Raw genomic sequence first — 27579 nt, forward strand, 5'->3', positions numbered from 1 at the left:
CGCCAACAATACTGCGATACTCAGTAGCCTCATCAGCAGAGAGGAGAGAACCATCGAGAGCAGATAGTCGGTCAGTGGAGGACATCGGTGTAGTAGCCGTCTTGCACTGGAGCATACCAGACCGTCGAAGAATATCGAGAGAATACTTCTGCTGAGTGAGAGTCAAGCCGGAACCAGAGGACAGAACTTCGAGCCCAAGGAAATAGTGAAGCTGCCCAAGATCCTTAACCGCAAAATCAGCACTCAAAGTAGAAACCAAGCGATCCACAACATAGTCCGAGGAGCTGACCAGGATGATATCGTCAACATAGACCAGTAGGTACATAGTAACTGTAGGTCGCTGAAGAAGAAATAACGAGGTATCGGCCAGAGAGGGAACAAATCCATGAGCTCGAAGAGTGGTGCCAAGACGCGCATGCCAAGCACGCGGAGCCTGCTTCAGACCATAGAGTGCCTTAACAAGACGACACAGATGCTACGGACGAGCTAGATCAACAAAACCGGGAGGCTGACGCATGTAAACCTCCTCCTCAAGGACACCATGAAGGAAAGCATTCTGAACATCAAGCTGACGAAGAGACCATCCACGGGTAATAGCCAGTGAGAGCAGAAGCCGGATCGTGGTAGGTTTGACCACTGGACTGAAGGTGTCCTCATAATCAAGGCCATGGCGCTGTTTGAATCCTTTAGCAACCAGTCGAGCCTTGTATCTCTCGATAGAACCATCAGCATGTTTCTTTACCTTGAAAACCCATTTCGAATCAATGATGTTGACACCAGCCTTGGGAGGAACCAGTCGCCACGTTTCATTCTTAAGAAGAGCGTGGTATTCTTGTTTCATCGTAGTACGCCAGTGAGGGATACTCAGGGCAGCCTGAAAATGCCGAGGCTCAGCAGTAGGGTCGGACTGGGCCTGTGCCATGCAAGTCGCAAGCCAGGCCACTGTGCCATCCGTGCGTTCCTTAGGACGAAACACCCCACTTTTGCTGCGTGTATGAGGACGCAACACAAGGGGCGGAGCAGGTGGCGAAACCGACGGTGAGGATGACGAAGGAGACGCAACATCCGTCATGGCAGATGCCGATGCAGTTGGTGGCGGTGACGAGGAAGACGCAACAGGAGATGCCGACCCACTGGAGGGCGACGCCGATCCAGGCGAGTGGGACAAGTGCCCCACAGGCAACGAGGACGGCGGGGGGCTCCCAGGCGGGGACGGCCCATGCATCGGTGCAGGTGACGGCCCAGGCGTCGGTCCAGAGGATGGCCCAGGCGTTGGTGTCGGGGACGCCGGTGCAGACAAGACGGCCCGCTGGGCCGACGCGCCAGTCAGCAGAAGCGGCGGCTGGGCCGGAGTGTTGACGCGTGGCGCAGCAGCCACGATCGCGGGCGCAGGCGGGCTCGTTGCATGGGACATGCACGAAGCCAGCCGATCGACGTGAGCGGGCGAGGATGACGTAGCAGTCGGGGACGAGGGAGCCGGAGGGTCAACCTCGTCCAGGAGCTCCAGCCGTGCACATCTCCCAATACCTGCACCATGGTTAGACAACAAAGAGTGCGAATATGCAGCATCTACAAATTGATCAGGCAATATAGTGGATGGGTGCACTGGCGGTGTGAAGCTTGTGTCAGGTGGGGGGAGAGCAGCAAAGGGAAAAACGTGCTCATAAAAAACGACATCTCGGGAGATATACACACGATTAGACGGGACATGAAGGCACTTATACCCTTTGTGAACAGAACTGTACCCCAGAAAGACACACTTCTTTGAACGGAACTCAAGCTTGCGATTATTATACGGACGGAGATGCGGCCAACACGCACAACCGAACACTTTAAGAAACGTGTAATCAGGAGTCTGACCAAGCAAGAGTTCAAGTGGAGTTTTCATATGAAGGAGCCGCGAAGGAAGCCTATTTATAAGAAAACAGGCTGTAGTAAAAGCATCACTCCAAAAATGAAACGGGATAGATGCATGAGCAAGCAGGGTTAACCCAGTTTCAACAATATGACGGTGCTTACGTTCAGCTGAACCATTCTGCTGATGTGTATGTGGGCAAGAGACACGATGAGCAATTCCAAGTTTTTCAAAGAAAGTGCTGAGATTGCGGTACTCACCCCCCCAGTCTAACTGTACATGAATGATTTTATGATTAAGGAGTCGCTCAACATGCGCTTGAAATTGTAAAAACACATTAAACACATCAGACTTATGCTTAAGAAGATAAATCCAGGTAAAGCGACTATAAGCATCAATGAAACTGACATAATATTCGTGCCCACTAACGGACAGCTGGACAGGACCCCATACATCTGAAAACACAAGCTCAAGAGGAGTTTTGACTATATGTGTAGAAACAGAAAAAGGTAACTGATGACTCTTGCCTTGCTGACAGGCATCACAGACGGCAGCATCTTTATTACTAGACTCGGACGGTAGCTCATGACGATGGAGGACATGGCGAACAATGGGTGATGCTGGGTGACCAAGGCGAGAGTGCCATAGTGAAGGAGACACACGAACACCACTGAAGACTTGGAACGCAGCAGCAGGAGTGGGAACGTCGGTGGGGGCATCAAGAGCATATAAACCATGGCGGTAGCGACCTCTAAGAAGTATGTTACGTGCAACTGTGGCAACACGAAGAACATTTCTAAGATGCAATGTCCTAGAGGTGTTTGTGGGAAGTGATGCCTAACCAACATGCGAAATGTGCATACCTGCCCCGTTAGCTGTGTGAACCTTGTCATGCCCGCGGTAAGGCTGCTGAACAGTTAGCTTGCCTAGCTCGTTCATGACATGCGTTGTTGCTCCAATATCCATGTACCAAGAAGGATCAACAGGATAAGAAGGAGTGTGACCCTGTTGCGCCATGTTAACTTGACACTCGTTACCCTTGCCATTATTGCCGAGGCCGAGGAAGTCCGTCTTGAACCGGTGATGATAGCGGGAGGTGACATGGCGAGGTAGGCCACAGAGCTGACATGGCTGAGCCGCACCACAGGCGGTACAGCGGGCGCAGGCGCGGTCGTCAACGACAACTACCGGGGCGCCAGGACGCGGGGCCTGCTGCTGCTGTGTCGAGGGCGCACCACCACCGGACTTGCCCCCCCTCCCGAGGACGAAGCTGCAGAGGGGCCATGGCCGCCGCCTTTGCCGCGGTACACGGCATTGACGGAGGAGTCGATGGAGACGTCGGGGCGGCGCGCATTGAGCCGTTGTTCCGTAGACAGGAGACGGCTGTAGAGTTCCTGAGGACGAAGAGGCTCCTTGCGTTCATTAATCACCTCGGCAAGCGAGTCGTAGTCGCTGTCGAGGCCGGCTAGGATGAAGGATGTGAACTCGCTATCACGAAGGGGCTCTTCAATGGAAGTAAGAGTGTCGGCCAATTTCTTGATCTTGTTGTAGAAGGCGGTCACCGTACCATTGTCCTTGCGAGTTTCACCAAGCTTGGCACGGATGGCCATGGATTGAGCAGTAGACTGAGACGAAAAACTCGGCTCCAGGATGTCCCACACCTCATGAGAGGACGCAGCAAAGAGGACGAGCCCGGCCACACCCTCACCTAGAGAAGACTGGATGGCTTGGTCCTAAGCGATCCACGCACGGAACATCGGATGATGTGGCGGTGGACACGGCAGGGTACCGTTGATGAACCCCTCCAAATAATGGCTGCGAAGGAGAGGTAGCACCTGAGCACGCCAGTACAGATAATTGTCCGGTTTAAGCTTCACCGGAAGGAGGTGCGAGAACAAAAACGGCGGCGAGGAGATCGCGGCCAGAGCAGCTTCAGCATCCACATATGGCGTAGGAGAGGGCATCGGTGCAGACGGAGCCGCAGCCGGTGCGTACATGTGCGAGGCGCCGTACGGGTAGGGCGCACCATAGGGCGGCGGAGCCAGATACGCGGCCTGGCCAGGGTACGCGCCATAGGAGGGACGCGCAGGTGGCGATGGGCCGTACGAGGCCGCATACAACAGGTAGCCGCCAGGGCCGCCGTGATTGACATGGGCGACGTCGGCAACAGTAGGGCCGGCTGCGGTGTAGATGGAGGCAGCCGGAGCAGGTGCGATCGCAAGTATCTGGTGCGACGCAGTAGGTGGCGGCGGCGCGGGCACAAGGGAGTGCATGGCAGCCGGAGGCGGCGGCGGTTGCTGGGACCGGGCCGAAGCAACGGGCGATGAGGATGACACGCCGGCGTACAGCGAAGACACCGGGCTGGCGAAGAGAGACTCCGCCGATTGGGTCTGCAGGGGGCCGAGCGATCCATCCGCCGTGTAGGGCGCAGTCCCGACGTTGAGGAGACACGTGAGGGACGGCGGGAGGAACGAGTGGTCCATGTGGACGGGGGCCGGCGGCAGAAGGGCGGGGAAGGAGACCGCGGTACCGACGGCGCTTGAGGCGACGGCGGCGGCTGGCGGTGGAGGCGGAGCGGAAGACATTAGATCGTTAGGTCGGATACCATATTAGACAAGGGTTTTAGGGTTTGTGGCACACCTCCAACGTGAGGTGACCTTTCCATTATATAGAGAGGTACATAATCATGTACAACACAATTATAAAGTGGGGCCCAGTATATACAGAGTCTAACAGCGAGTGCGTCCTCACGGTGCGCAAGAGGTCGTCCTTGTACGCCCACTGGCCGAAAGATGCGCCGCCGTCGGAATGGAGGCTGCGGCGCGACGACGGCCGCGGTGCGGTGCGCGTCGGCCACGGGCACCAGGGATGTCGCTCGTTGATATGGGAGGCTACTCTTTTGATAACTACCGGACGTTTGCCTACGTGAAGACGATGGAGCCACTTTGATTAACTTGATCATGTCTAATGAGGGTTTTCTTTCTTGTTTGCCCGCTGCTTAATTTGCTACTGATTATTTTTCATTAAAAGCTGCAAGTGCATCACTATTCACTAGCCCACCTTGATGACATAGCCCAATTCCTTTTTATTAAAGGCCAGTGCTAGGCGCCGGTGCGCCCGCCTAAATTGGGCCGGTCTCCGCGTGGCCGCACGATTTGCCGTTAATAGCTGTTCGATTAGAGCATCATCTTTGTCACCGTCCACCCCTCGCACGCAAAGAAACAAAAAAAGAAAAAGAAAAATTCAACAAAAGCTCCATGCGTCGCTTGACACATCTCGCCCGAGGAAAAAAAGTCCACCTCGTTCACCGCCAGTAACATCCCCTACTAACTACTGGAAACAGGGAATTTGCCATCAATCAGCTCTTTACCGTCTGCCAGTGGATGGCAAAAAACGTCTTTGCCATCTGCTTACAAAAAACAGACGGCAAAGAACTGACAGACGGCAAAGAACCTGATTGCCATCGGCCAGTTCTTTGCCATCTGCCAGCCGATGGCAAAAAATCTTTGCCGTCCGCTGGCGGACGGCAAAGAGGTGGGTGGGGGCCAGTGCTGCAACGGCCTATCAACCCACCTCTTTGCCGTCTGCCAGCAGATGGTAAAGAATCTTTTCCGTCTGCTGGCAGACCCACTTCTTTGCCATCTGCCAGCAGACGGAAATGATTCTTTGCCATCTGCTGACTGATGGCAAAGAGGTGGGGCTTTGCCATCCGCTGGCTGATGGCAAAGATGTGGGCCTTTACCATCCGCTGGCTGATGGCAAAGAGGTAGGACTATCTCCTTTCCCAGCCCGGCCCCACCCCCTCTCTCCCAGCCCGGCCCCACCCCTCTCTCTCCCCCACCTCACCCACCCACCACCGCACCCCGCGTGCCCCAACCCCGCGTTTCCGCCGCCGCCCAGCACCGCCGCCGGCCCGCCCCTCCCCGCCACCGCAGCCCGCCCCTTCCCGCCACCACAGCCTTCCCCTTCCCTGCCCCTCCCCGCCACCGCAGCCCGCCCCTGCGCCTGCCCCTCCACCGTTCCAGGCCACGGCGCCGCCCCCTCCCCGCGGCCCTCCCGGCCACCGCGGCGTGCCCCGCGGCCCTCCCTGCCACCGCAGCCCGCCCCTCCATCGAGCCAGGCCGCGGCACCGCCCCCTCCCCGCCACCGCGGCGTGCCCCACGGCCCTCCCCGCCACCGCAGCGCGCCCCTGCACCATCCACGACCCGCCCCGCGCCAACCTTCCTCCCTGCGCCGGCCTTCCTCAACCACCGCCGGAGCCAGGAAGTTACAGTGTATATATAGGGGCACTTTACACTATAATTCCCGGGTTAGTTCACTGTAAACCCTGGATCATCAACATTCTTGCAGTGTAGATGTTCATTTTTAGAGTGTAATTTACACTGTATATTCTAGGCGATTTCCACTGTATTTTTTGTGCAGTTACACTGTAATTCGTAGGTATTTTACAGTGTAAGCTGACAAGTTTTGGCAAGTTTAAATCTCTGGTACTTTTCAGTGTCAATTCTTGTGTTAATGTGGACTATAATTTCTAGGGGATTTACACTATAAGTCTTGGACTATTGCAATGTAATTGTTAGGCAGATGCAGTGTAAGTTGGCAAGTTCCGCTAGTGTAAATCTTGGACTGTAATTTGTAGGTGTTCTTGGACTCTTTTGCACTATAATTCTTGATAATTTTCAGTGTCATTTACTTTGTCAACACAGTGTGTAAGCTCTGATTTTTTCTCTTTCTACTCTTTGCAGCCTTGTTTTTGTATTATACTTCAGAAATGAGTTCCTGTCATTTTTCTGAATGTTTCTATGCTATTAGGTGCACACATTCTTTTGTATTTTTCTGCATGCTTTCACTAATATTGAGTCTGCAGTGTAATTTTCAGCTACCTCAGGATTATAGTGTAGGTTCTATGATTTTTTGCCACTGTATTTGTTCATTCTAGACTTCAAAGTTTCTGTAATTTGCAGAGTATCCTGTTTGTTTCTAATTTAATATACTAACATTTCCCCAGATTTTATTACTATATAGTAAGTAGAAGTGTTTCTGACCTGGTGATCTTCCTGGGATTTCCCCCAATGTTTGGCTGTTTGGTGGGTCGCAAGCTGATGGGCAGTTGTTCGCCATGGTCCAGGGTATTTGTGGTTCAGGTTTAGTTGAAACCGGGTGACAGTCTAGCCCGACCCATTTTTTAGAAATAGAAAGCATATAGTCGCCGGGGTGTGGTTTTTTGGACATACAAGTGTCCTCTGTTTATTTGTCAGGAAATGTGAATGTTACCGAATTGAAAAACAATCAAGTGCTAAATAGACACTCCCTAATTTTAAGAGGATTTTTAACCTAGCTTTTTCTGTCTAGTGCTGGTTTGGCTTGCCTTAGCTTTTATATTTGAACATCAGGTTCACAAATAGATACCAACCTAGACACGAGCTGGATAAACCCTATCTGATTTTGTTTTCTCCACTTGAGATTTGCAGGGGAGGTTGCATTGCCCGGAGGAAAGGCAGAGGAGGGTGATGCTGATGATGCAGCAACAGCACTAAGGGAGGCAAAGGAGGAGATTGGGCTTGATCCAGCCTTGGTCACTGTCACTTCTTGCCCAAGGTAAGATGTCTATGAGTTCTCGCTTATACCCCTACTGAAAAAAAATCACATTGTACAGCAGACAGACTATTTAAGTGCACACTGAAAGGCATGTTAGTTTTGTTTTCTTCTTAGACTTTGAAAAAACACATGCATGCAGCCAAGAATTAGGATATGCTTATAGATGTTTTGAGGATCATGCAGCAGGCTTTCTTTACAGTCCACTTTTTCCGGATAGAATTTATCTTTGCCCCTTTGACACCACGACACTCAGACACGACACCCCCGACCCCCGACACCTCTTCGGCTTCCTGTTGACTGAAAAGGTGCTTTTCGGCCTTCCAGAGGCCGACGGGGTCATATATTTATGAATTATGAGTTAGGTCATATATTTTCCGATTTTGTTATGAAAAACATCATATATATTTGTGTTGATCGGGTGGATTTAAATGTGCAGTTGTTTCGTCGCTGCGAGGGTCTGGTGTTCGACGACCTCCCCGTGCGTTCAACGAGCTCCGCCCCGGCGTTCGTGGGTGAGCACAAATGACATCTCCTCCTCCCCAATCATTTGCTATGTTCCGGTCTTCGTGCCGATGAAACATGCTAGCTGTAGGTAGATTGAATCATTAGTATGCGTGACCACTATGTGTCTCCCGTTCGAAAGGTTTACATCTATAAATATGCATGCGTTTGCATATTTATAACCGTGATTCTTTCGAATTGTCCAACGTTATCCATGGACCACCGGTCACACTAGTCAGAAAGACATGACCCATGAATGGATAACAAAAACCAAGGGGTTTGTGAGAGTCGCATTTGCAAATGGACAGAGAAAATTCTGGTGCCCCTGTGTCTGAGTGCGACAACTATCATAAGAGGTCAGAGTTTGAAATGATCAAACACCCGCAGAAGTGGGGTTTTACGCCTAATTATACGGTCTGGACATTTCATGGTGAGTCTGCCCAACGTGCCAGAGCTGAGGAGGGCCGTTGTCGCACCGACGAGCATGGTACCGGGATGGAGGACATGGTGGAAAACTTTGATGATGCTCGGGATTCGGATGATGAGATGGAGGAATCTGCAAAGGCCTTCAATGATATGTTGGAGTCTTCAAAACGTCCTCTCCACGAGCACACTGAGCTTTGTCAGCTGGATGCCATCGCACAAGTAATGGCTCTAAAGGCTCAATTCAACTTGGGCAGAGAATGCTATGGCGCGATGATGACACTATTTGGACGCTTTCTACCCAAAGGCCATGTAATGCCTGCAAACCTGTACCAGTCGAACAAAATCCTCCGTGTACTTAAGATGCCCTATAAGAAGATAGATGCCTGTGAGAAAGGATGTGCCTTATTTAGGCTTGAGTATGCGGACTTGAAGTATTGTCCCGTTTGCCAGTCTTCCAGGTACGTTGTGGTAGACAACAGTATGGATGAGAAGAGTCAGACAAAAATCCCAGTTAATGTTCTTCGGTATATGCCAATCATACCAAGACTTCAACATCTTTTCATGGTCGAAGAGACGGCCAGACAGATGACATGGCACAAATTGGGCAAAATAACCGAACTAGTTGCAGATGGGGAGATGATGTTGGTACACACATCAGACGGTTTTGCGTGGAAGCGTTTCGATGCAATACATCATGCTAAAGCGGCAGATCCAAGGCATCCTCGAATCGCCATAAGCACGGATGGGTTCAACGTGTTTGTTATGATGGCAGCCCAATACAGTTGTTGGCCTGTATTTGTCATTCCATTCAATCTCCCTCCCGGACAGATTATGCAAAGAAAGAACATTTTCCCGGCGTTGATAATTCCGGGGCCCAACTATCTGGGGAAGAGTATGAATGTGTACATGTAGCCGCTTAAGGATGAATTGCAAGAAGCTTGGGATAATGACATCAAGACATACGATGCCGCTACAAAAAAAACTTCCTAATGCGTGTGTGGTACATGTACTCGATGCATGACTTGCTGGCGTATGCGCTATTTGTTGGCTGGTGTGTGCATGGTAGGTTCCCGTGCCCCACATGCAAGGCAGCTCTTGAGTTTCGTCGGCTGCAGGCGGGTGGCAAGTTTTCTTATTTCGACATGCATAGACAATTCCTGGATCCTCGCCATAAGTTCAGAAAAGACAAGAAGAACTTCATCAAAGGTAGAGTTGTCAAAAACTCTGCACCACCTGCGTTGACAGGCCAACATACCCTGGATCAGTTAAATGCTCTCGAGCCGGATCCAGAGCGTCCAGGGTATTTCAAGGGGTATAATTCGGAACACGCTTGGACTCACAAGACATGCTTGTGGGATCTGCCTTACTTCAAAAACCTCCTTTGCCCACACAACATTGACGTGATGCACACTGAAAAGAATGTCAGCGAGGCCCTCTTTGGTACATTGTTCGGCATAGAGGGGAAAACAAAGGATAATCCTAAGGCTAGAGTCGATCAGGAGGCTCTATGTGATAGACCGCTACAAAACATGTGACAACCGAAAGGAAAGAAGAACTGGGCGAAGCCAAAGGCATGGTTCAATCTTGGAAGGCCAGATATGAGGGAAATTATCCTGTGGGTGAAAAAGGAGTTGATGTTGCCCGATGGGTATGCAGCGAATCTAAAGAGGGGAGCGAGCCTTGAAAAATTGAAAATATTTGGTCTCAAGAGTCATGATTGGCACATATGGCTTGAGCGGGTAATGCCGGTGATGTTGCGTGGCTTTATCCCTGAGGATGAATGGCTAGTACTGGCTGAGCTGAGCTATTTCTTCCGTGTTCTTTGTGCGAAAGAACTATCGCCTGGCTTGCTAGAAGAACTGGAAGAGTTGGCGCCGGAGTTGATCTGCAAGTTAGAGAAGATCTTTCCACAGGGCTTCTTTAATCCAATGCAGCATTTGATTTTGCATCTCCCGACCGAGGCACGATTGGGGGGGGGCATGCAGAATCGTTGGTGCTACGTAACTGAGAGGATGCAGAAGACACTTCGAGCAAAATGTAAAAATAAACGTCGAATTGAAGCATCGATAGCCGAGGCATTCATTACTGAGGAGGCGGCAAACTTCGTGACATCACACTACGAAGCAAAAATTCATCATTTGCATAATCCGAAGCCTCGGTACAATGCTGGCGACCCTAAAAAGGGTGGATCCAACCTCAGCCTATTCAAAGGGAAGCTTGCACCAGCCGGTGCTTATACTCCCTTATTGTTGGATGTCGACGAATGGCGGACCATTACATTGTATATCTTGAACAATGTAACAGAAGTGCGGCCGTACATCGAGTAAGTTCTCGGTACATTGTTTCGCAATCTCTAATTCCTTTGAACTGCTCTTATTCCCGGATATTTGATACAGTCGATACGTCGCCAAATTCTCGTATGGAGCGGTGATCCAAAAGGATTCCGTCGAAGAGTATGAGCTTCTCGCAATGCATGGACGCGGCTATCCCGGTTTCATCTCTTGGTTCAAACAAACGGTAATTTCCATTAGACCATTTCATTTCTTCATTTATTTTCCGGCTAATGCAACAATCATTTTGTATTAAACTTGTAGGCTAGTTCAGAGTCTATGGACGCTGAATTGAGACAAGTCGCTAAGGGTTTTGACTATAAGGTCCGTTCATTTGACAAATACGACATCAACGGGTATCACTTTCATACCTATGGTAAAGAGCTATCTATGGCCGACCGAAAGTCTACAAATTGTTGTCTCTCTGCTATCGGCGAAGGAGATACCGAGTATTATGGAAGAGTTGAAGCAATTTATGAACTTCTATTCTATGGTGCAAACCCACCGAACGTCGTAGTCTTCAAATGTTATTGGTTCCATCCGAAGGAGACTAGAAGGACTCATGAACATCTAGGGCTAGTCGAAATCAAACAAAGCACCCATTTGGATGTTCCCGATGTCTATATTACGGCTCAAGAGGCAACCCAAGTTTTCTATCTACTGTGGGCCTGCCAAAGTGATCCAAATCTCAACGGTTGGGATGTCGTTTATGAAGTGCCGCCACATGTTAGACCACCTCCCCCCAATGAAGAGGATTATGAACCTCACATTAACCCAGACACATATGAAGGAGAGTTTTTCCAAGAAACACGTCTTTCCAAAAAACATTTCAAGAACCGCTCTACTTCACCCCAGAACATTGAAGTAGACAGCGACAGTGAATCCGAGCATGAGCCGGAACAAGAAGAGCCGGAACAAGAAGAGGTTACTGCTGTGGATGACCTGTCAATGCTTGACTGATTACGTAAAGGAGGCCTTCCACATGTTGACGCATTTATTGATGATGATGATGAGCACGTCATCAGCGATAGTGATGATGATGATGCATTTATTGACCCCAAAGCATATATAGACGATGAAGATTAATATTATAGTTCATGTTAGGTATTCCATTTTTTTATGTTCATGATGATGACACACTTAAATTATATACATATTATTATTCATGTCAGGTATTCTTTTTTTATGTTGTACTAATTTCGTTTACTCTTTGTCATTGCAGGTGTTGACAGATGGTGGGCGCGGGTCGAGAGCGGTCCGAGGCTCCTTCCTCGGCGCGTGGTGGGAGGGGTAGTTCCATTCCACCCCAGACCCTCCGGAGAGCGCTAGATCTCAGTATGCAGACACCACCGGCGGTCGCTTCTTCTTCGGGCGGGAGAGGTCGGGGGGTGGGGGGTGTTGGGTAACGTAGCAGAAATTCAAAATTTTCTACGCATCACCAAGATCAATCTATGGAGTAATCTAGCAACGAGGGGAAGGGGAGTGCATCTACATACCCTTGTAGATCGCGAGCGGAAGCGTTGCAAGAACGCGGATGAAGGAGTCGTACTCGTAGCGATTCAGATCGCGGTTGATTCCGATCTAAGCACCGAAGAACGATGCCTCCGCGTTCAACACACGTGCAGCCCGGTGACGTCTCCCACGCCTTGATCCAGCAAGGAGAGAGGGAGAGGTTGGGAAGACTCCATCCAGCAGCAGCACGACGGCGTGGTGGTGATGGAGGAGCGTGGCAATCCCGCAGGGCTTCGCCAAGCACCGCGGGAGAGGAGGAGGAGGTAGGGCTGCGCCAGGGAGAGGAAAACTCATGTCTTTGCAGCCCCCAATGCCTCAACTATATATAGGGGAGAGGGAGGGGGCTGCGCCCCCTCTAGGGTTTCCACCCCAAGGGGTGCGGCAGCCCCAAACCCATCTAGGGTGGCGGCCAAGTGGGGGGGGGGGGGAGAGGGAGGCGCACCAGGCATGGGCCTTAAGGGCCCATCTGCCCTAGGGTTTGCCCCCTCTTCTCTCCAGGCGCATGGGCCTTGGTGGGGAGGCGCCCCAGCCCACCTAGGGGCTGGTCCCTTCTCACACTTGGCCCATGTATGCCTCCGGGGCCCTGTGGCCCCTCCCGGTGGACCCCCGGACCCCTCCGGTGGTCCCGGTACACTACCGGTGATGCCCGGAACACTTCCGGTGGCCAAAACCATACTTCCTATATATAAATCTTTACCTCCGGACCATTCCGGAACTCCTCGTGACGTCCGGGGTCTCATCCGGGACTCCGAACAACATTCGGTAACCACATACATACTTTCCCTATAACCCTAGCGTCATCGAACCTTAAGTGTGTAGACCCTACGGGTTCGGGAACCATGCGGACATGACCGAGACGTTCTCCGGTCAATAACCAACAACGGGATCTGGATACCCATGTTGGCTCCCACATGTTCCACGATGATCTCATCGGATGAACCACTATGTCGGGGATTCAATCAATCCCGTATGCAATTCCCTTTGTCTATCGGTATGTTACTTGCCCGAGATTCGATCGTCGGTATCCCTATACCTTGTTCAATCTCGTTACCGGCAAGTCTCTTTACTCGTTCCGTAACTCACATCATCCCGTGATCAACTCCTTGGTCACATTGTGCACATTATGATGATGTCCTACCGAGTGGGCCCAGAGATACCTCTCCGTTTACACGGAGTGACAAATCCCAGTCTCGATTCGTGCCAACCCAACAGACACTTTCGGAGATACCTGTAGTGCACCTTTATAGTCACCCAGTTACGTTGTGACGTTTGGTACACCCAAAGCATTCCTACGGTATCTGGGAGTTGCACAATCTCATGGTCTAAGGAAATGATACTTGACATTAGAAAAGCTCTGAGCAAACGAACTACACGATCTTGTGCTAGGCTTAGGATTGTGTCTCGTCCATCACATCATTCTCCTAATGATGTGATCCCGTTATCAACGACATCCAATGTCCATGGTCAGGAAACCGTAACCATCTATTGATCAACGAGCTAGTCAACTAGAGGCTTACTAGGGACATGGTGTTGTCTATGTATCCACACATGTATCTGAGTTTCCTATCAATACAATTCTAGCATGGATAATAAACGATTATCATGAACAAGGAAATATAATAATAACCTATTTATTATTGCCTCTAGGGCATATTTCCAACAGTCTCCCACTTGCACTAGAGTCAATAATCTAGTCCACATCACCATGTGATTAACACTCATAGGTCACATCACCATGTGACCAACATCAAAGAGTTCACTAGAGTCAACAATCTAGTTCACATCACTATGTGATTAACACTCAATGTGTTCTGGTTTGATCATGTTATGCTTGTGAGAGAGGTTATCAGTCAACGGGTCTGAACCTTTCAGATCCATGTGTGCTTTACGAATATCTATGTCATCTTGTGGATGCTACCACGCGCTACTTGGAGCCATTTCAAGTATCTGCTCTACTATACGAATCCGGTTTACTACTCAGAGTCATCTGGATTAGTGTCAAAGTTCGCATCGACGTAACCCTTTACGACGAACTCCTTTTCACCTCCATAATCGAGAAAATCCTTAGTCCACTAGATACTAAGGATAAGTTCGACCGCTGTCATGTGATCCATTCCCGGATCACTATTGTACCCCTTGACCAACTTATGGCAAGGCACACTTCATGTGTGGTACACAGCATAGCATACTGTAGAGCCTACGTCTGAAGCATAGGGGACGACCTTCGTCCTTTCTCTCTCTTCTTCTGTGGTCAGGTCTTGAGTCTTACTCAATACTCACACCTTGTAACACAGCCAAGAACTCCTTCTTTGCTGATCTATTTTGAACTCTTTCAAAATCATGTCAAGGTGTGCGTTCTTTGAAAGTATCATTAGGCGTCTTGATCTATCTCTATAGATCTTGAAGCCCAATATGTAAGCAGCTTTATCCAGGTCTTCCTTTGAAAAACTCCTTTCAAACAACCCTTTATGCTTTCCAGAAATTTTACATCATTTCGGATCAACAATATGTCATTCACATATACTTATCAGAAATGTTGCAGCGCTCCCACTCACTTTATTGTAAATACAAGTTTCTAACAAACTTTGTATAAACCCAAAAACTTTGATCACTCCATCAAAGCGTATATTCTGACTCCGAGATGCTTGCTCCAATCCATGGAAGGATCGCTGGAGCTAGCATACCTTTTAGCATCCTTAGGATCGACAAAACCTTTCTGATTGTATCACATACAACCTTTCCTTATGAAAACTGGTAAGGAAACTTGTTTTGACATCCATCTGCCAGATTTCATAAATGCAGCTAATGCTAACATGATCCGACGGACTTAAGCATCGCTACGGATGAGAAAATCTCATCGTAGTCAACTCCTTGAACTTGTGGAAATACTCTTTGCCACAAGTCGAGCTTCATAGACGGTAACATTACCGTCCACGTCCGTCTTCTTCTCAAAGATCCATTTATCTCGGATTTCATGGCTTCTAACCATTTGTCGGAATATGGGCCCACCATCGCTTCTCCATAGCTCATAGGTTCATCGTTGTCCAACAACATGACTTCCAAGACAGGATTACGCATTACTCTGAAGTAGTACGCATCCTCGTCCTCCTACGAGGTTTGGTAGTGACTTGATCCGAAGTTTCATGATCACTATCATAAGCTTCCACTTCAATTGGTGTAGGTGCCACAGGAACAACTTCCTGTGCCCTACTACACACTAGTTGAAGTGACGGTTCAATAACCTTATCAAGTCTCCACCATCCTCCCACTCAATTCTTTCGAGAGAAACTTTTCGTCGAGAAAGGACTCGTTTCTAGAAGCAATTACTTTTGCTTCCAGATCTGAAATAGGAGGTATACCCAACTGTTTTGGGTATTCTATGAAGATGCATTTATCCGCTTTGGGTTCGAGCTTATCAGCCTGAAACCTTTTCACATAAGCATCGCAGCCCCAAACTTTTAAGAAACGACAACTTAGGTTTCTCTAAACGGTGTCGTCTCAACGGAATTGCGCGGTGCCCCTTTTTAAAGTGAATGCGGTTGTCTCTAATGCCTAACCCATAAATGATAGTGGTAATTCGATAAGAGACATCATGGTATGCACCATATCTAATAGGGTGCAGTTATGATGTTCGGACACACCATCACACTATGGTGTTCCAGGCGGTATTAATTGTGAAACACTTTCCACAATGTCTTAATTGTGTGCCAAACTCGTAACTCAGATACTCATCTCTATGATCATATCACAGACATTTTATCCTCTTGTCACGACGATCTTCAACTTCACTCTGAAATTACTTGAACCTTTCAATAATTCAGACTTGTGTTTCATCAAGTAAATACACTCAGCATCTACTCAAATCATCTGTGAAGTAAGAACTTAACGATATCCACTGCATGCCTCAGCACTCATTGGACTGCACACATCAAAATGTATTACATCCAACAAGTTGCTCTCTTGTTCCATCTTACTGAAAACGAGGACTTTCAGTCATCTTGCCCATGTGGTATGATTTGCATGTCTCAAGTGATTCAAAATCAAGTGAGTCCAAACGATCCATCTGCATGGAGTTTCTTCATGCATATATACCAATAGACATGGTTCGCATGTCTCATTCTTTTCAAAAACGAGTGAGTCCAAAGATCCATCTACATGGAGCTTCTTCATGCGTTTCTATACCAATATGACTCAAGTGGCAGTGCCACAAGTATGTGGTACTATCATTACTATCTTATATCTTTTGGCATGAACATGTGTATCACTACGATCGAGATTCATTTTAGGTGCAAGACCATTGAAGGTATTATTCAAATAAACAGAGTAACCATTATTCTCCTTAAATGAATAACCGTATTGCGATAAACATAATCCAATCATGCTTAACGCAAACACCAAATCTTGATGGTAGAGGGAGCATGCGATGCTTGATCACATCAACCTTGGAAACACTTCCAACACATATCGTCATCTCACCTTTAGCTAGTCTCCGTTTATTCCGCAGCTTTTATTTCGAGTTACTAACACTTAGCAACCGAACCGGTATCCAATACCCTGGTGCTGCTAGGAGTACTAGTAAAGTACACATTCATATAACGTATATCCAATATACTTCTGTCGACCTTGCCTGCCTTCTCATCTACCAAATATCTAGGGTAGTACTGCTTCAGTGACCGTTCCTCTCATTACAGAAGCACTTAGTCTCGGGTTTGGGTTCAACCTTGGGATTCTTCACTAGAGCAGCAAACGACTTGCTGTTTCATGAAGTATCCCTTTCACCCTTGCCCTTCTAGAAACTAGTGGTTTTACAAACCATCAACAATTGATGCTCCTTCTTGATTTCTACTCTCGCGGTGTCAAACATCGCGAATAGCTCAAGGATCATCATAACCATCCTTGATATGTTATAGTTCATCACGAAGCTCTACTAGCTTGGTGGCAGTGACTATGGAGAACTATCACTATCTCATCTGGGAGATTAACTCCCACTCGATTCAAGCGATTGTGGCACTCAGACAATCTGAGCACACGCTCAACGATTGAGCTTTTCTCCCTTAGTTTGCAGGCTTAAGAAACTTGTCAGAGGTCTCATACCTCTTGACGTGGGCACTAATCTGAAATCCCAATTTCAGTCTTCGGAACATCTCACATGTTCTGCGACGTTTCAAAAACGTCTTTGGTGCCACAATTCTAAACCGCACTGAACTATCACGTAGTCATCAAAACGTGTATGTCAGATGTTTCGTAACATCTACAGACGACGCTGAGGTTCAGCACACCGAGCGGTGCATCAAGGACATAAGCCTTCTGTGCAGCAATGATGACAATCCTCAGTTTACGGACCCAGTCCGCATAATTGCTACTACCAACTTTCAACTAAATTTTCTCTAGGAACATATCTTAACCAGTAGAACTAAACGCAAGCTATGACATAATTTGCAAATACCTTTTTGACTATGTTCATGATAATGAAGTTCATCTGATTATGGAACTCCCACTCAGATAGACATCCCTCTAGTCATCTAAGTGATTCATGATCCGAGTCAAACTAGGCCGTGTCCGATCATCACGTGAGACGGACTAGTCATCATCGGTGAACATCTCCATGTTGATCGTATCTGCTATACGACTCATGTTCGACCTTTCGGTCTCTTGTGTTCCGAGGCCATGTCTGTACATGCTAGGCTCGTCAAGTCAACCTAAGTGTTTTGCTTGTGTTCCGAGGCCATGTCTGTACATGCTAGGCTCGTCAACACCCATTGTATTCGAACGTTAGAATCTATCACACCCGATCATCACGTGGTGCTTCGAAACAACGAACCTTCGCAACGGTGCACAGTTAGGGGGAACACGTCTCTTGAAATTTTAGTGAGGGATCATCTTACTTACTACCGTCGTTCTAAGCAAATAAGATGCAAAACATGATAAACATCACATGCAATCAAATAGTGACATGATATGGCCAATATCATTTTGCTCCTTTGATCTCCATCTTCGGGGCACCATGATCATCTTTGTCACCGGCATGACACCATGATCTCCATCATCATGATCCCCATCATTGTGTCTTCACGAAGTTGTCACGCCAACGATTACTTCTACTTCTATGGCTAACACGCTTAGCAATAAAGTAAAGTAATTTACATGGCGTTATTCAATGACACGCAGGTCATACAAAAAATAAAGACAACTCCTATGGCTCCTGCCGGTTGTCATACTCATCGACATGCAAGTCGTGATTCCTATTACAAGAATATGATCAATCTCATACATCACATATATCATTCATCACATCTTCTGGCCATATCACATCACATAGCACATGCTGCAAAAACAAGTTAGACGTCCTCTAATTGTTGTTGCAAGTTTTACGTGGCTTGTATAGGTTTCTAGCAAGAACGTTTCTTACCTACGTAAAACCACAACGTGATATGCCAATTTCTATTTACCCTTCATAAGGACCCTTTTCATCGAATCCGTTCCGACTAAAGTGGGAGAGACAGACACCCGCTAGCCACCTTATGCAACTAGTGCATGTCAGTCGGTGGAACCTGTCTCACGTAAGCGTACGTGTAAGGTCGGTCCGGGCCGCTTCATCCCACAATGCCGCCGAAACAAGATAAGACTAGTAACGGCAAGAAGAATTGGCAACATCTACGCCCACAACTACTTTGTGTTCTACTCGTGCATAGAAACTACGCATAGACCTAGCTCATGATGCCACTGTTGGGTAACGTAGCAGAAATTCAAAATTTTCTACGCATCACCAAGATCAATCTATGGAGTAATCTAGCAACGAGGGGAAGGGGAGTGCATCTACATACCCTTGTAGATCGCGAGCGGAAGCGTTGCAAGAACGCGGATGAAGGAGTCGTACTCGTAGCGATTCAGATCGCGGTTAATTCCGATCTAAGCACCGAAGAACGATGCCTCCGCGTTCAACACACGTGCAGCCCGGTGACGTCTCCCACGCCTTGATCCAGCAAGGAGAGAGGGAGAGGTTGGGAAGACTCCATCCAGCAGCAGCACGACGGCGTGGTGGTGATGGAGGAGCGTGGCAATCCCGCAGGGCTTCGCCAAGCACCGCGGGAGAGGAGGAGGAGGAGGTAGGGCTGCGCCAGGGAGAGGAAAACTCATGTCTTTGCAGCCCCCAATGCCTCAACTATATATAGGGGAGAGGGAGGGGGCTGCGCCCCCTCTAGGGTTTCCACCCCAAGGGGTGCGGCAGCCCCAAACCCATCTAGGGTGGCGGCCAAGTGGGGGGGGGGGGAGAGGGAGGCGCACCAGGCATGGGCCTTAAGGGCCCATCTGCCCTAGGGTTTGCCCCCTCCTCTCCAGGCGCATGGGCCTTGGTGGGGAGGCTCCCCAGCCCACCTAGGGGCTGGTCCCTTCTCACACTTGGCCCATGTATGCCTCCGGGGCCCTGTGGCCCCTCCCGGTGGACCCCCGGACCCCTCCGGTGGTCCCGGTACACTACCGGTGATGCCCGGAACACTTCCGGTGGCCAAAACCATACTTCCTATATATAAATCTTTACCTCCGGACCATTCCGGAAATCCTCGTGACGTCCGGGATCTCATCCGGGACTCCGAACAACATTCGGTAACCACATACATACTTCCCTATAACCCTAGCGTCATCGAACCTTAAGTGTGTAGACCCTACGGGTTCGGGAACCATGCGGACATGACCGAGACGTTCTCCGGTCAATAACCAACAGCGGGATCTGGATACCCATGTTGGCTCCCACATGTTCCACGATGATCTCATCGGATGAACCACTATGTCGGGGATTCAATCAATCCCGTATGCAATTCCCTTTGTCTATCGGTATGTTACTTGCCCGAGATTCGATCGTCGGTATCCCTATACCTTGTTCAATCTCGTTACCGGCAAGTCTCTTTACTCGTTCCGTAACTCACATCATCCCATGATCAACTCCTTGGTCACATTGTGCACATTATGATGATGTCCTACCGAGTGGGCCCAGAGATACCTCTCCGTTTACACGGAGTGACAAATCCCAGTCTCGATTCGTGCCAACCCAACAGACACTTTCGGAGATACCTGTAGTGCACCTTTATAGTCACCCAGTTACGTTGTGACGTTTGGTACACCCAAAGCATTCCTACGGTATCCGGGAGTTGCACAATCTCATGGTCTAAGGAAATGATACTTGACATTAGAAAAGCTCTGAGCAAACGAACTACACGATCTTGTGCTAGGCTTAGGATTGGGTCTCGTCCATCACATCATTCTCCTAATGATGTGATCCCGTTATCAACGACATCCAATGTCCATGGTCAGGAAACCGTAACCATCTATTGATCAACGAGCTAGTCAACTAGAGGCTTACTAGGGACATGGTGTTGTCTATGTATCCACACATGTATCTGAGTTTCCTATCAATACAATTCTAGCATGGATAATAAACGATTATCATGAACAAGGAAATATAATAATAACCTATTTATTATTGCCTCTAGGGCATATTTCCAACAGGGGGGGGGGAGAAGAAGGAGAAGGCTAGTAGAGGTGGACGTGGCGGCGGGAGAGGTAGGAAGGCTGCTACTACACCTTCGTCGCCGCCACCCCCAGCTGATTCACCTGACCACAGGACTGCTCCGTCTGAGATGAGCCGCCTGAGGTGGACCCGTCTCGGACCCCGGTCCACGAGCCTCGGGCCAACGAGCCTTCGCCCCACGAGACTCCGGTCCCAGAGGCTCCGTCCCATGAGACTCTGGATCAGGCTACATCGCAGCCGAACCGATTGGGGGACTGGCCGGAGGCGAGTGGCCATGCTGATGGTGGCGAGGGTGGCTATAGTTCTGATAGCTATCGTGAGAGCGAGTGGGTTGAGGGGGGGCAATGTCTACCAGCGTGGTGGTACAAAGCTCCTGCCCACCCCGGCGACCCCTGACCAGAGGTGGTTGATTACGCCTGATGGGGAGAAGTAAGTGCATTTACTCTTTTTTAACCTTTTTCCTTCACGTTTCTTCGAATATCTAATGCGTTAGCCTTGTCATACTGCAGGTCTTGGAATCACGGTCGTGGTGTCCGCAGGCCCAACACTGTCCTTGGTGTCATTTGTCGCCAGAGCTTCCCGGGGTGGGTCACATTGCCCGGTGAGGGCCAGGTTCCAAAGCTAGGAATGACCTGGGAGCACTACTTGGCTGCCCTGGCCCCGCCGGGGGAGAGGATCGGCGGTGTCGAGTGCCACATGGTGGCCGACGTTGTGATCTAGACGTTTTGGGTAATTTTTCCTCTCTCGTCCACGTTGTGTTTTCTTGTTTGATTGGCAACCCTAGTGATTGTACTAATCCGTGTTTTCTTGTTTGATTGTAGACCTTCTACAAGTGTGCTGAGGGACAGGAGGAGGCCGCGGCTCGGGTTATCGACGCCGAGTGCAGGCTCCTACTTCAAAACTGGCGGAACGGGGCTCGGACGCAGGCTATTCGAGACTACTTCCCCTCGACTGGTATTAGGATGTCCAAGTCGAAGTGCCGCACAAAGCATTTGAGTAAGGAGAAGTACATGAAGGTAATTACCTATTCTTAAGGCCTTATACTTAGTTTCCTTGATTTGATTCGTAGGCGTAGCGCTCAAATTTCTCTTACTTAACTTAGGTGCCCCCGAGATGGTGTGCAGATAGGCTGGATTGTTGGGAGGCGTTGGTGGATGAGTGGTGCTCTCCCCAATGGGTATCCACCCACAACAATGCAAAGGATCGGTGTGGCAAAATGAGCGGTGTGCCACACCATCAAGGCAGCATCAACCTATATCAGTACGGGGATAACTGGGTATGTGGTTTGCTTCATGATTCATGCAAATTCATTCTTCATGCTAGCTTGAGCCCTTAACTAATACTTTGTTCCTCTCTTTTAGGCGCGACACAACAAGACGGATGTGCCAGAGCTGTTTGACCTCTATGCCATGGCCCATAGTGCGCCGTATAAGAAGGCCAAGGCATTCTCTGAGTCTGATCTCGATGATCCAAAGAACTTCACCAACCACGCCTCCCACAACAAGCTCGTGAGGTACAAAGACGAGGGGAAGGCGAGGAAAGGGCCGAACTTTAACCCGAGCCAGCCTATTGATCCAGAGCTGGTGATGATATTTTGTGGCGGGAGGCACCATGGCTTGTTAGCCATTGGGGATGGACTGATACGTTGTACTAACACTCTCCCGCAGATCAAGAGGCGCCAGACGAGCTCCGATCCTGAGATAAGGCCTCGTCCACGGCCAATGGATCTAGAAATCAAGGTTAGTTATACAGAATCAGATACCTTTCCTTTCCTCCATTACATTATGTGTGCGGCCGTCGATGATTACAATTCTAAAGAGGAGTGGTGTTGCAGGCTGCTATTGAGGAAGAGAGAAAGAAAACCCAGGTGCTTCTGGAGGAGGAAAGGAGGCAGGCAGCGGAGAGGGAGAGGGAGATTGAGGAGAGGACGGCTAGGCTTTTGGAGGAGGAGAGGAACCGGAACGACTTGGCTAACCGGGCCATATACGAGCTCTTCGCGGTAAGTTTCTTCTGTATATTAGCTAAATCATGCACATAATGTTCCTTTCATTAGTAACTAATATGACTGACTCGTCAAAACCAAATGTGCAGTCCATGTGTGAGAAGAACGGTCAGGCCCCTCCGCCGATGCCAGTCATTGCTCCGGCGGGCACGGTTAGTTTCATTTGAATGGACATTACTTATTAGTCTTCACATTTGAGTTGCATCATGCTAACGAGACATTGCAAATGATCTTTAATTTGGTGCAGCATAACTCCCGACAAGCATCGACGTCTGCCACTAGCACGAGCAAGAACCCCGATCCTCCTCCGTCTGCCACTACCGCGAGCAAGAACCCCGATCCTTCACCTACGGGTTGACGGTAAGTTTTCCCTAGTGCTTTGCTTAACAAATGCATATTTAGCTTAAGAAATGACCTATTTAGCTCCAAAATGACCTATACTTGGCACTTTTTCCTCCAAAATGACATAATAACCTTAATTAGCTCCAAAATGACCTATTTAACCTAGGATAGCTCTAAAATGACCTATACTTAGCACTTTTTCCTCCAAAATGACATAATAACCTTAATTAGCTCCAAAATGGCCTATTTAACCCAGGATAGCTCTAAAATGACCTATACTTAGCAATTTGTTTCCTCCAAAATGACTTAATATGCTTAGCTAGCTCAAAAATGACATAATAAGCTTAATTAGCTCCAAAATGACCTATTTAACCTAGGATAGCTCTAAAATGACCTATACTTAGCATTTTTCCTCCAAAATGACTTAATATGCTTAGCTAGCTCAAAAATGACCTATTTAACCTAGGATAGCTCTAAAATGACCTATACTTAGCATTTTTTTCTCCAAAATGACTTAATGTGCTTAGATAGCTCTAAAATGACATAATATGCTTACGAAATGACATATTTTAGCTCCGAAATGACTTCATATGCTTAGCTACCTCCAAAATGACATAGTAAACTTATGAGCTCCAAAATGACCTTACTTAGCATTTTTACACCAAAATGACTTAGTATGCTTAGCTAGCTAAAAAATGACATAATAACCATACTTAGCTCCAAAATGACCTATTTTACAGATATAAGTTGCATCATAATAATCTTCACATTTTAGTTGCATCATAATAATCTTCTTCTTCTAGTCCTCTTCTTCTAACTTTCTTCTTTCCCATTTTGCAGATTTGCTTCAGATCACGGAAGCTTGGGTTGATGGAGTGCTTGTCTTTAGTTTTTGTTTTGACTTTGTGAAACTTGCTACCTATGATGAAACTGTGTAATATTGATGAAACTATGTATATGTATGGATGAAACTTGCTACTATTGGTAACAAGTGTTGGATATGTGTTGGATATATATGTGTTCATGACTATTGGTAATATGTGTTGAATATGCTATATTGGTCATATATATATGTTTGATTTCCTATGAAAATGAATTGATATAAGAAAAAACAAAATTAAATGTAGCAATATAGACACTTTGCCATCTGCTGGCCGATGGCAAAGAGCTTTGCCATCAGCTGGCAGATGGCAAAGAGGCCAACCTGGGAAGCGCTCGTCTGGCCTATTTGGTTCCTTTGCCGTCTGCCAGTAGATGGCAAAGAGCTTGCATCCTTTGCCATCGGCTGGCAGATGGCAAAGAGACTGCAGCCTTTGCCATCAGCTGGCGGATGGCAAAGAGCCTACAGTCTTTGCCATCAGCTCGCGGATGGCAAAGAGCCTGTAGCCTTTGCCGTCTGCTGGCAGATGGCAAAGAGCCTGCAGCCTTTGCCATCTGCTGGCAGATGGCAAAGCACGCCGTTAGCCTCCTAACGTGGCTAACCCCGTTCCTTTGCCGTCCAGAGGCTTTGCCATCCGCCAGCTGATGGCAAAGGCTACAGGCTCTTTGTCATCTGCCAGCAGATGGCAAAGAAGCCTTTACGGTAGTTTATTCAGCCGGTCCTTTGCCATCCGCCGGCCGTGCCTTTGCCATCTGCCATGGCAAATGGCAAAGTGCCCCGTCAACGCACCCCCTTGGTCTTGGGGTTCCTTCATACCTGTCAGGGATTCCTTAAGGAATGCGACCACATCCCGCACTTCACCTCCACCTCAAAGTTTGGCGCGCGCATTCCCGACGATGACTGGGTTTTTTGAGTACGCTGCGTGGGATTGACGCCATGGTCGCATTCTCCTTGTTGATAATGAGACTTTTGCCATGGCGGAAGCGCTCGTCGTTTGGGACCCCATGATGGGCCGCTAGAGGAAGCTGCCCGGGCCCGACCTGTCGGACCACAGCTATGGGGTCGTAGTGCTCTGCGCTCTGAGCGGCTGTGACCATGGTGCGTGTCATGCCGGCCCCTTCCAGGTGGTCTTTGTCTCCGTGGACACCAGGGAAGATGATGGTGATAGTTGAGTTGCACAAGCGTGCATTTGCTTGCCTGAGGTGGGTGGCTGGAGCAAGCCGTTCCCTCAATCTGATTTGTGGGGCGAGCCATGCTCTGGTCTTGACATTGCAGCCGATGCGTTAATCACGCGAATGCCCCTGTCCTTGTTGAAGAATCACTTCACTTCATGGTTGAGTATGACCATGATGATGGTCACGTAGAAATTCTCAAGTACAACTTGAGATCTAATTTCTTATCATTGGTTGATGCGCCGCTTGTGGGGCCTGACATTGCTGTTACCGTTATCCTCATGGCCATGGAAGATGGCAGTTTGGGATTTGCATATGTGGGCATGTTTACCCTCTACCAGTGGTCAAGACAGATGAATTCCAACACAGTTGTGTCATGGAGTCAACATACAGTTATCCGTCTCAAGAATCTTATCTCTAATCGAAATTCTGAGGAAAGACTTAGACTGATTGGATCCACTGAGGTCAGTGATTCTGTTTTCATGACCACAGACCTGGGAATCTACGATATTAATGTCAAGTTGCAGCGATGGAAGAAGATATGGAAGAGAGGGAAATTCCATGCTTTGATTCCATACATGAGTTTCTACAATCCACAAGGTATAGTTGTATTTATACCCTTTGTTGGGATTTGGGGACAACTGTTAAGTGATACTCCATATAAGTTAGTGGAAGAAACAAACCAATGAATCTCTAATCAGATATAAAGTTACATTTCAAATGTTCCCATCTGAACTTTGGCTGCTATGCAATTACAACTATATTACTTAATTGGCAATTTATATAGTATGATGTCACCCCCCTTTTTGGAATCGCACCGACAAATCTATGTTTGCAGAAAGGTGATGCGGTGCCTAGTGACGCGCACATTCATAAGGTATGGCTGAGTATGCTTAAGGGCGGGAGCCCACTCTCATCAAGAAAGATGACAAGCTTGGAGGTGACAGGGGTCTTGTGATGAATTATGTCACTATTTAGTAGCCCTTTTGGTGCAGTAGTGCTTGCTTGATTTCTCATATTGTTCTTGGCTTTTGTCAGTAAGCTTGTTGTTTCCCCATGTCGTTGGTGTGCGTAAGTGGGTGAATGGATTATGATATAATGAATCTTCAGTTCTTGGAGCTGCATTAGAAACCGTGTGCGTCATTGTTTAATTTTCTTGACAATGCATCTGCAGACAGTAGCTTAGCCTTGCCATTTGACAGTTTGCTCTCCCAAATCTAAATTCATTCCTCAAGAGTGAATAACGATGACATGTCAAGAGCTAGTGGTTTGTCTAGCCCTAAAGAAATAGAGATGGTGATGGTTGCATGTTGTCTCACTGATATGCCTTAATTAATTTAGTGAATTTAGTTAGTGTTTTTTTAGCAAAGCAATGATACTGGTGAGTACAACATGTAAACTGTATCTTGAGCTACATGTTTAGGTAACTACAGATATGGTGTTGTATTGCTGCCTGGAGATCTTGTTAGCTTTTATTTCTCTTCAATAGCTCCACAAAAGTGCACAAATATCTTGAGTAGTTCGTTATCTATTGCATGTAAATTTTTGGCCTGCAGTGCACATAACAAGTAGTGCACTGCAATGTCCATGTGAGACGAAGATGTTCATATGTTTGGTCAGAGTAATCACTGCAACTGCTTTGTTGTTCGTGGATTTTCCTTAGATAGGATCCTTTACTCAAAATCATGAACACACGTTTCTCTACATTTTTCTTTACCTATATATGAGAAAGAGGTATGGCTCTCTTCCAAATATCTGGTGGATAGTTAATCTTGTTCTTCCTTCATGGAACAAATAAATTGCCTTTCAAGTTGCCTCTTTATTTGCATTCACCTATCTCCCATATTTGGATCTATATTAGTGCATTCAACCGGCTTTAGTAAGATATATGATGTTAATTATGGCATAGAGCTGCTACACACCATAGTCACTTCCATCTTTTTTTGCATGTTTATGAACCTGGATAACCAAAGAAACATTATGTCGCCAGCTCAAGAAATGGATGGATAAATATACAGAAATAGAATGTCAAACGACAAAAAAAATCAAGATTGGTTCACGCTGAAACTGTACCAAATGAGGGTGAAATTTTTTCATTCAACGTCAACCATGGTTCTTGCAAAAGAAAAAAAAATCAACTATGAAGCTATGTGTTTTTATGTATGAGAAATCAAAAGGTAGAAGCTAAAAAAGGAATACTTCATGATATCCATGAAAAAAAAACACATTTGTGTAGACATGATTTCAAATTCTACTGCTTAATGATTTGCATCTAGTTCTTTATGGAATGCATGAACTCCATAATGTTTATTTTAGTGAATATTCTGTTTTAGTAATGGAACAACAGTGCTACAAGTCGGAATCCCTGCTCCGGACTGGATTTGGTTGATTCATTGTGGAGACTAATTGTTCTACTGTGCATGCATATTTGTGTGGG

At 47.8% G+C, this 27579-nt stretch overlaps 1 protein-coding gene and 1 pseudogene across 1 annotated transcript; both read left to right on the forward strand.

Annotated features, from left to right (window-relative positions):
* The window catches only part of LOC109770520 (uncharacterized), a 40066-nt pseudogene extending 13773 nt beyond the window's left edge, over positions 1–26293 (forward strand).
* LOC120965458 (uncharacterized) lies at positions 22127–24114 on the forward strand. The gene is made up of 4 exons (XM_073498994.1): positions 22127–22485; positions 22581–22745; positions 22838–23108; positions 23931–24114. The coding sequence occupies exons 1-3, from the start codon at positions 22156–22158 to the stop codon at positions 22913–22915; spliced, it is 573 nt and encodes a 190-aa protein (XP_073355095.1). The 5' UTR covers positions 22127–22155; the 3' UTR covers positions 22916–23108; positions 23931–24114.
* Positions 26294–27579: the final 1286 nt, after the last annotated feature.

This window comes from Aegilops tauschii, chromosome 5 (assembly GCF_002575655.3).
Source record: "Aegilops tauschii subsp. strangulata cultivar AL8/78 chromosome 5, Aet v6.0, whole genome shotgun sequence".
Classification (NCBI taxonomy): Eukaryota; Viridiplantae; Streptophyta; class Magnoliopsida; order Poales; family Poaceae; genus Aegilops; species Aegilops tauschii.

Coding starts and splice junctions, on each gene's coding strand:
- LOC120965458 (XM_073498994.1), top strand. CDS start 22,156: ATGGCCCATAGTGCGCCGTATAAGAAGGCCAAGGCATTCTCTGAGTCT. Junction 22,486..22,580: donor CAATGGATCTAGAAATCAAG/GTTAGTTATACA, acceptor GTGGTGTTGCAG/GCTGCTATTGAGGAAGAGAG. Junction 22,746..22,837: donor CCATATACGAGCTCTTCGCG/GTAAGTTTCTTC, acceptor CCAAATGTGCAG/TCCATGTGTGAGAAGAACGG.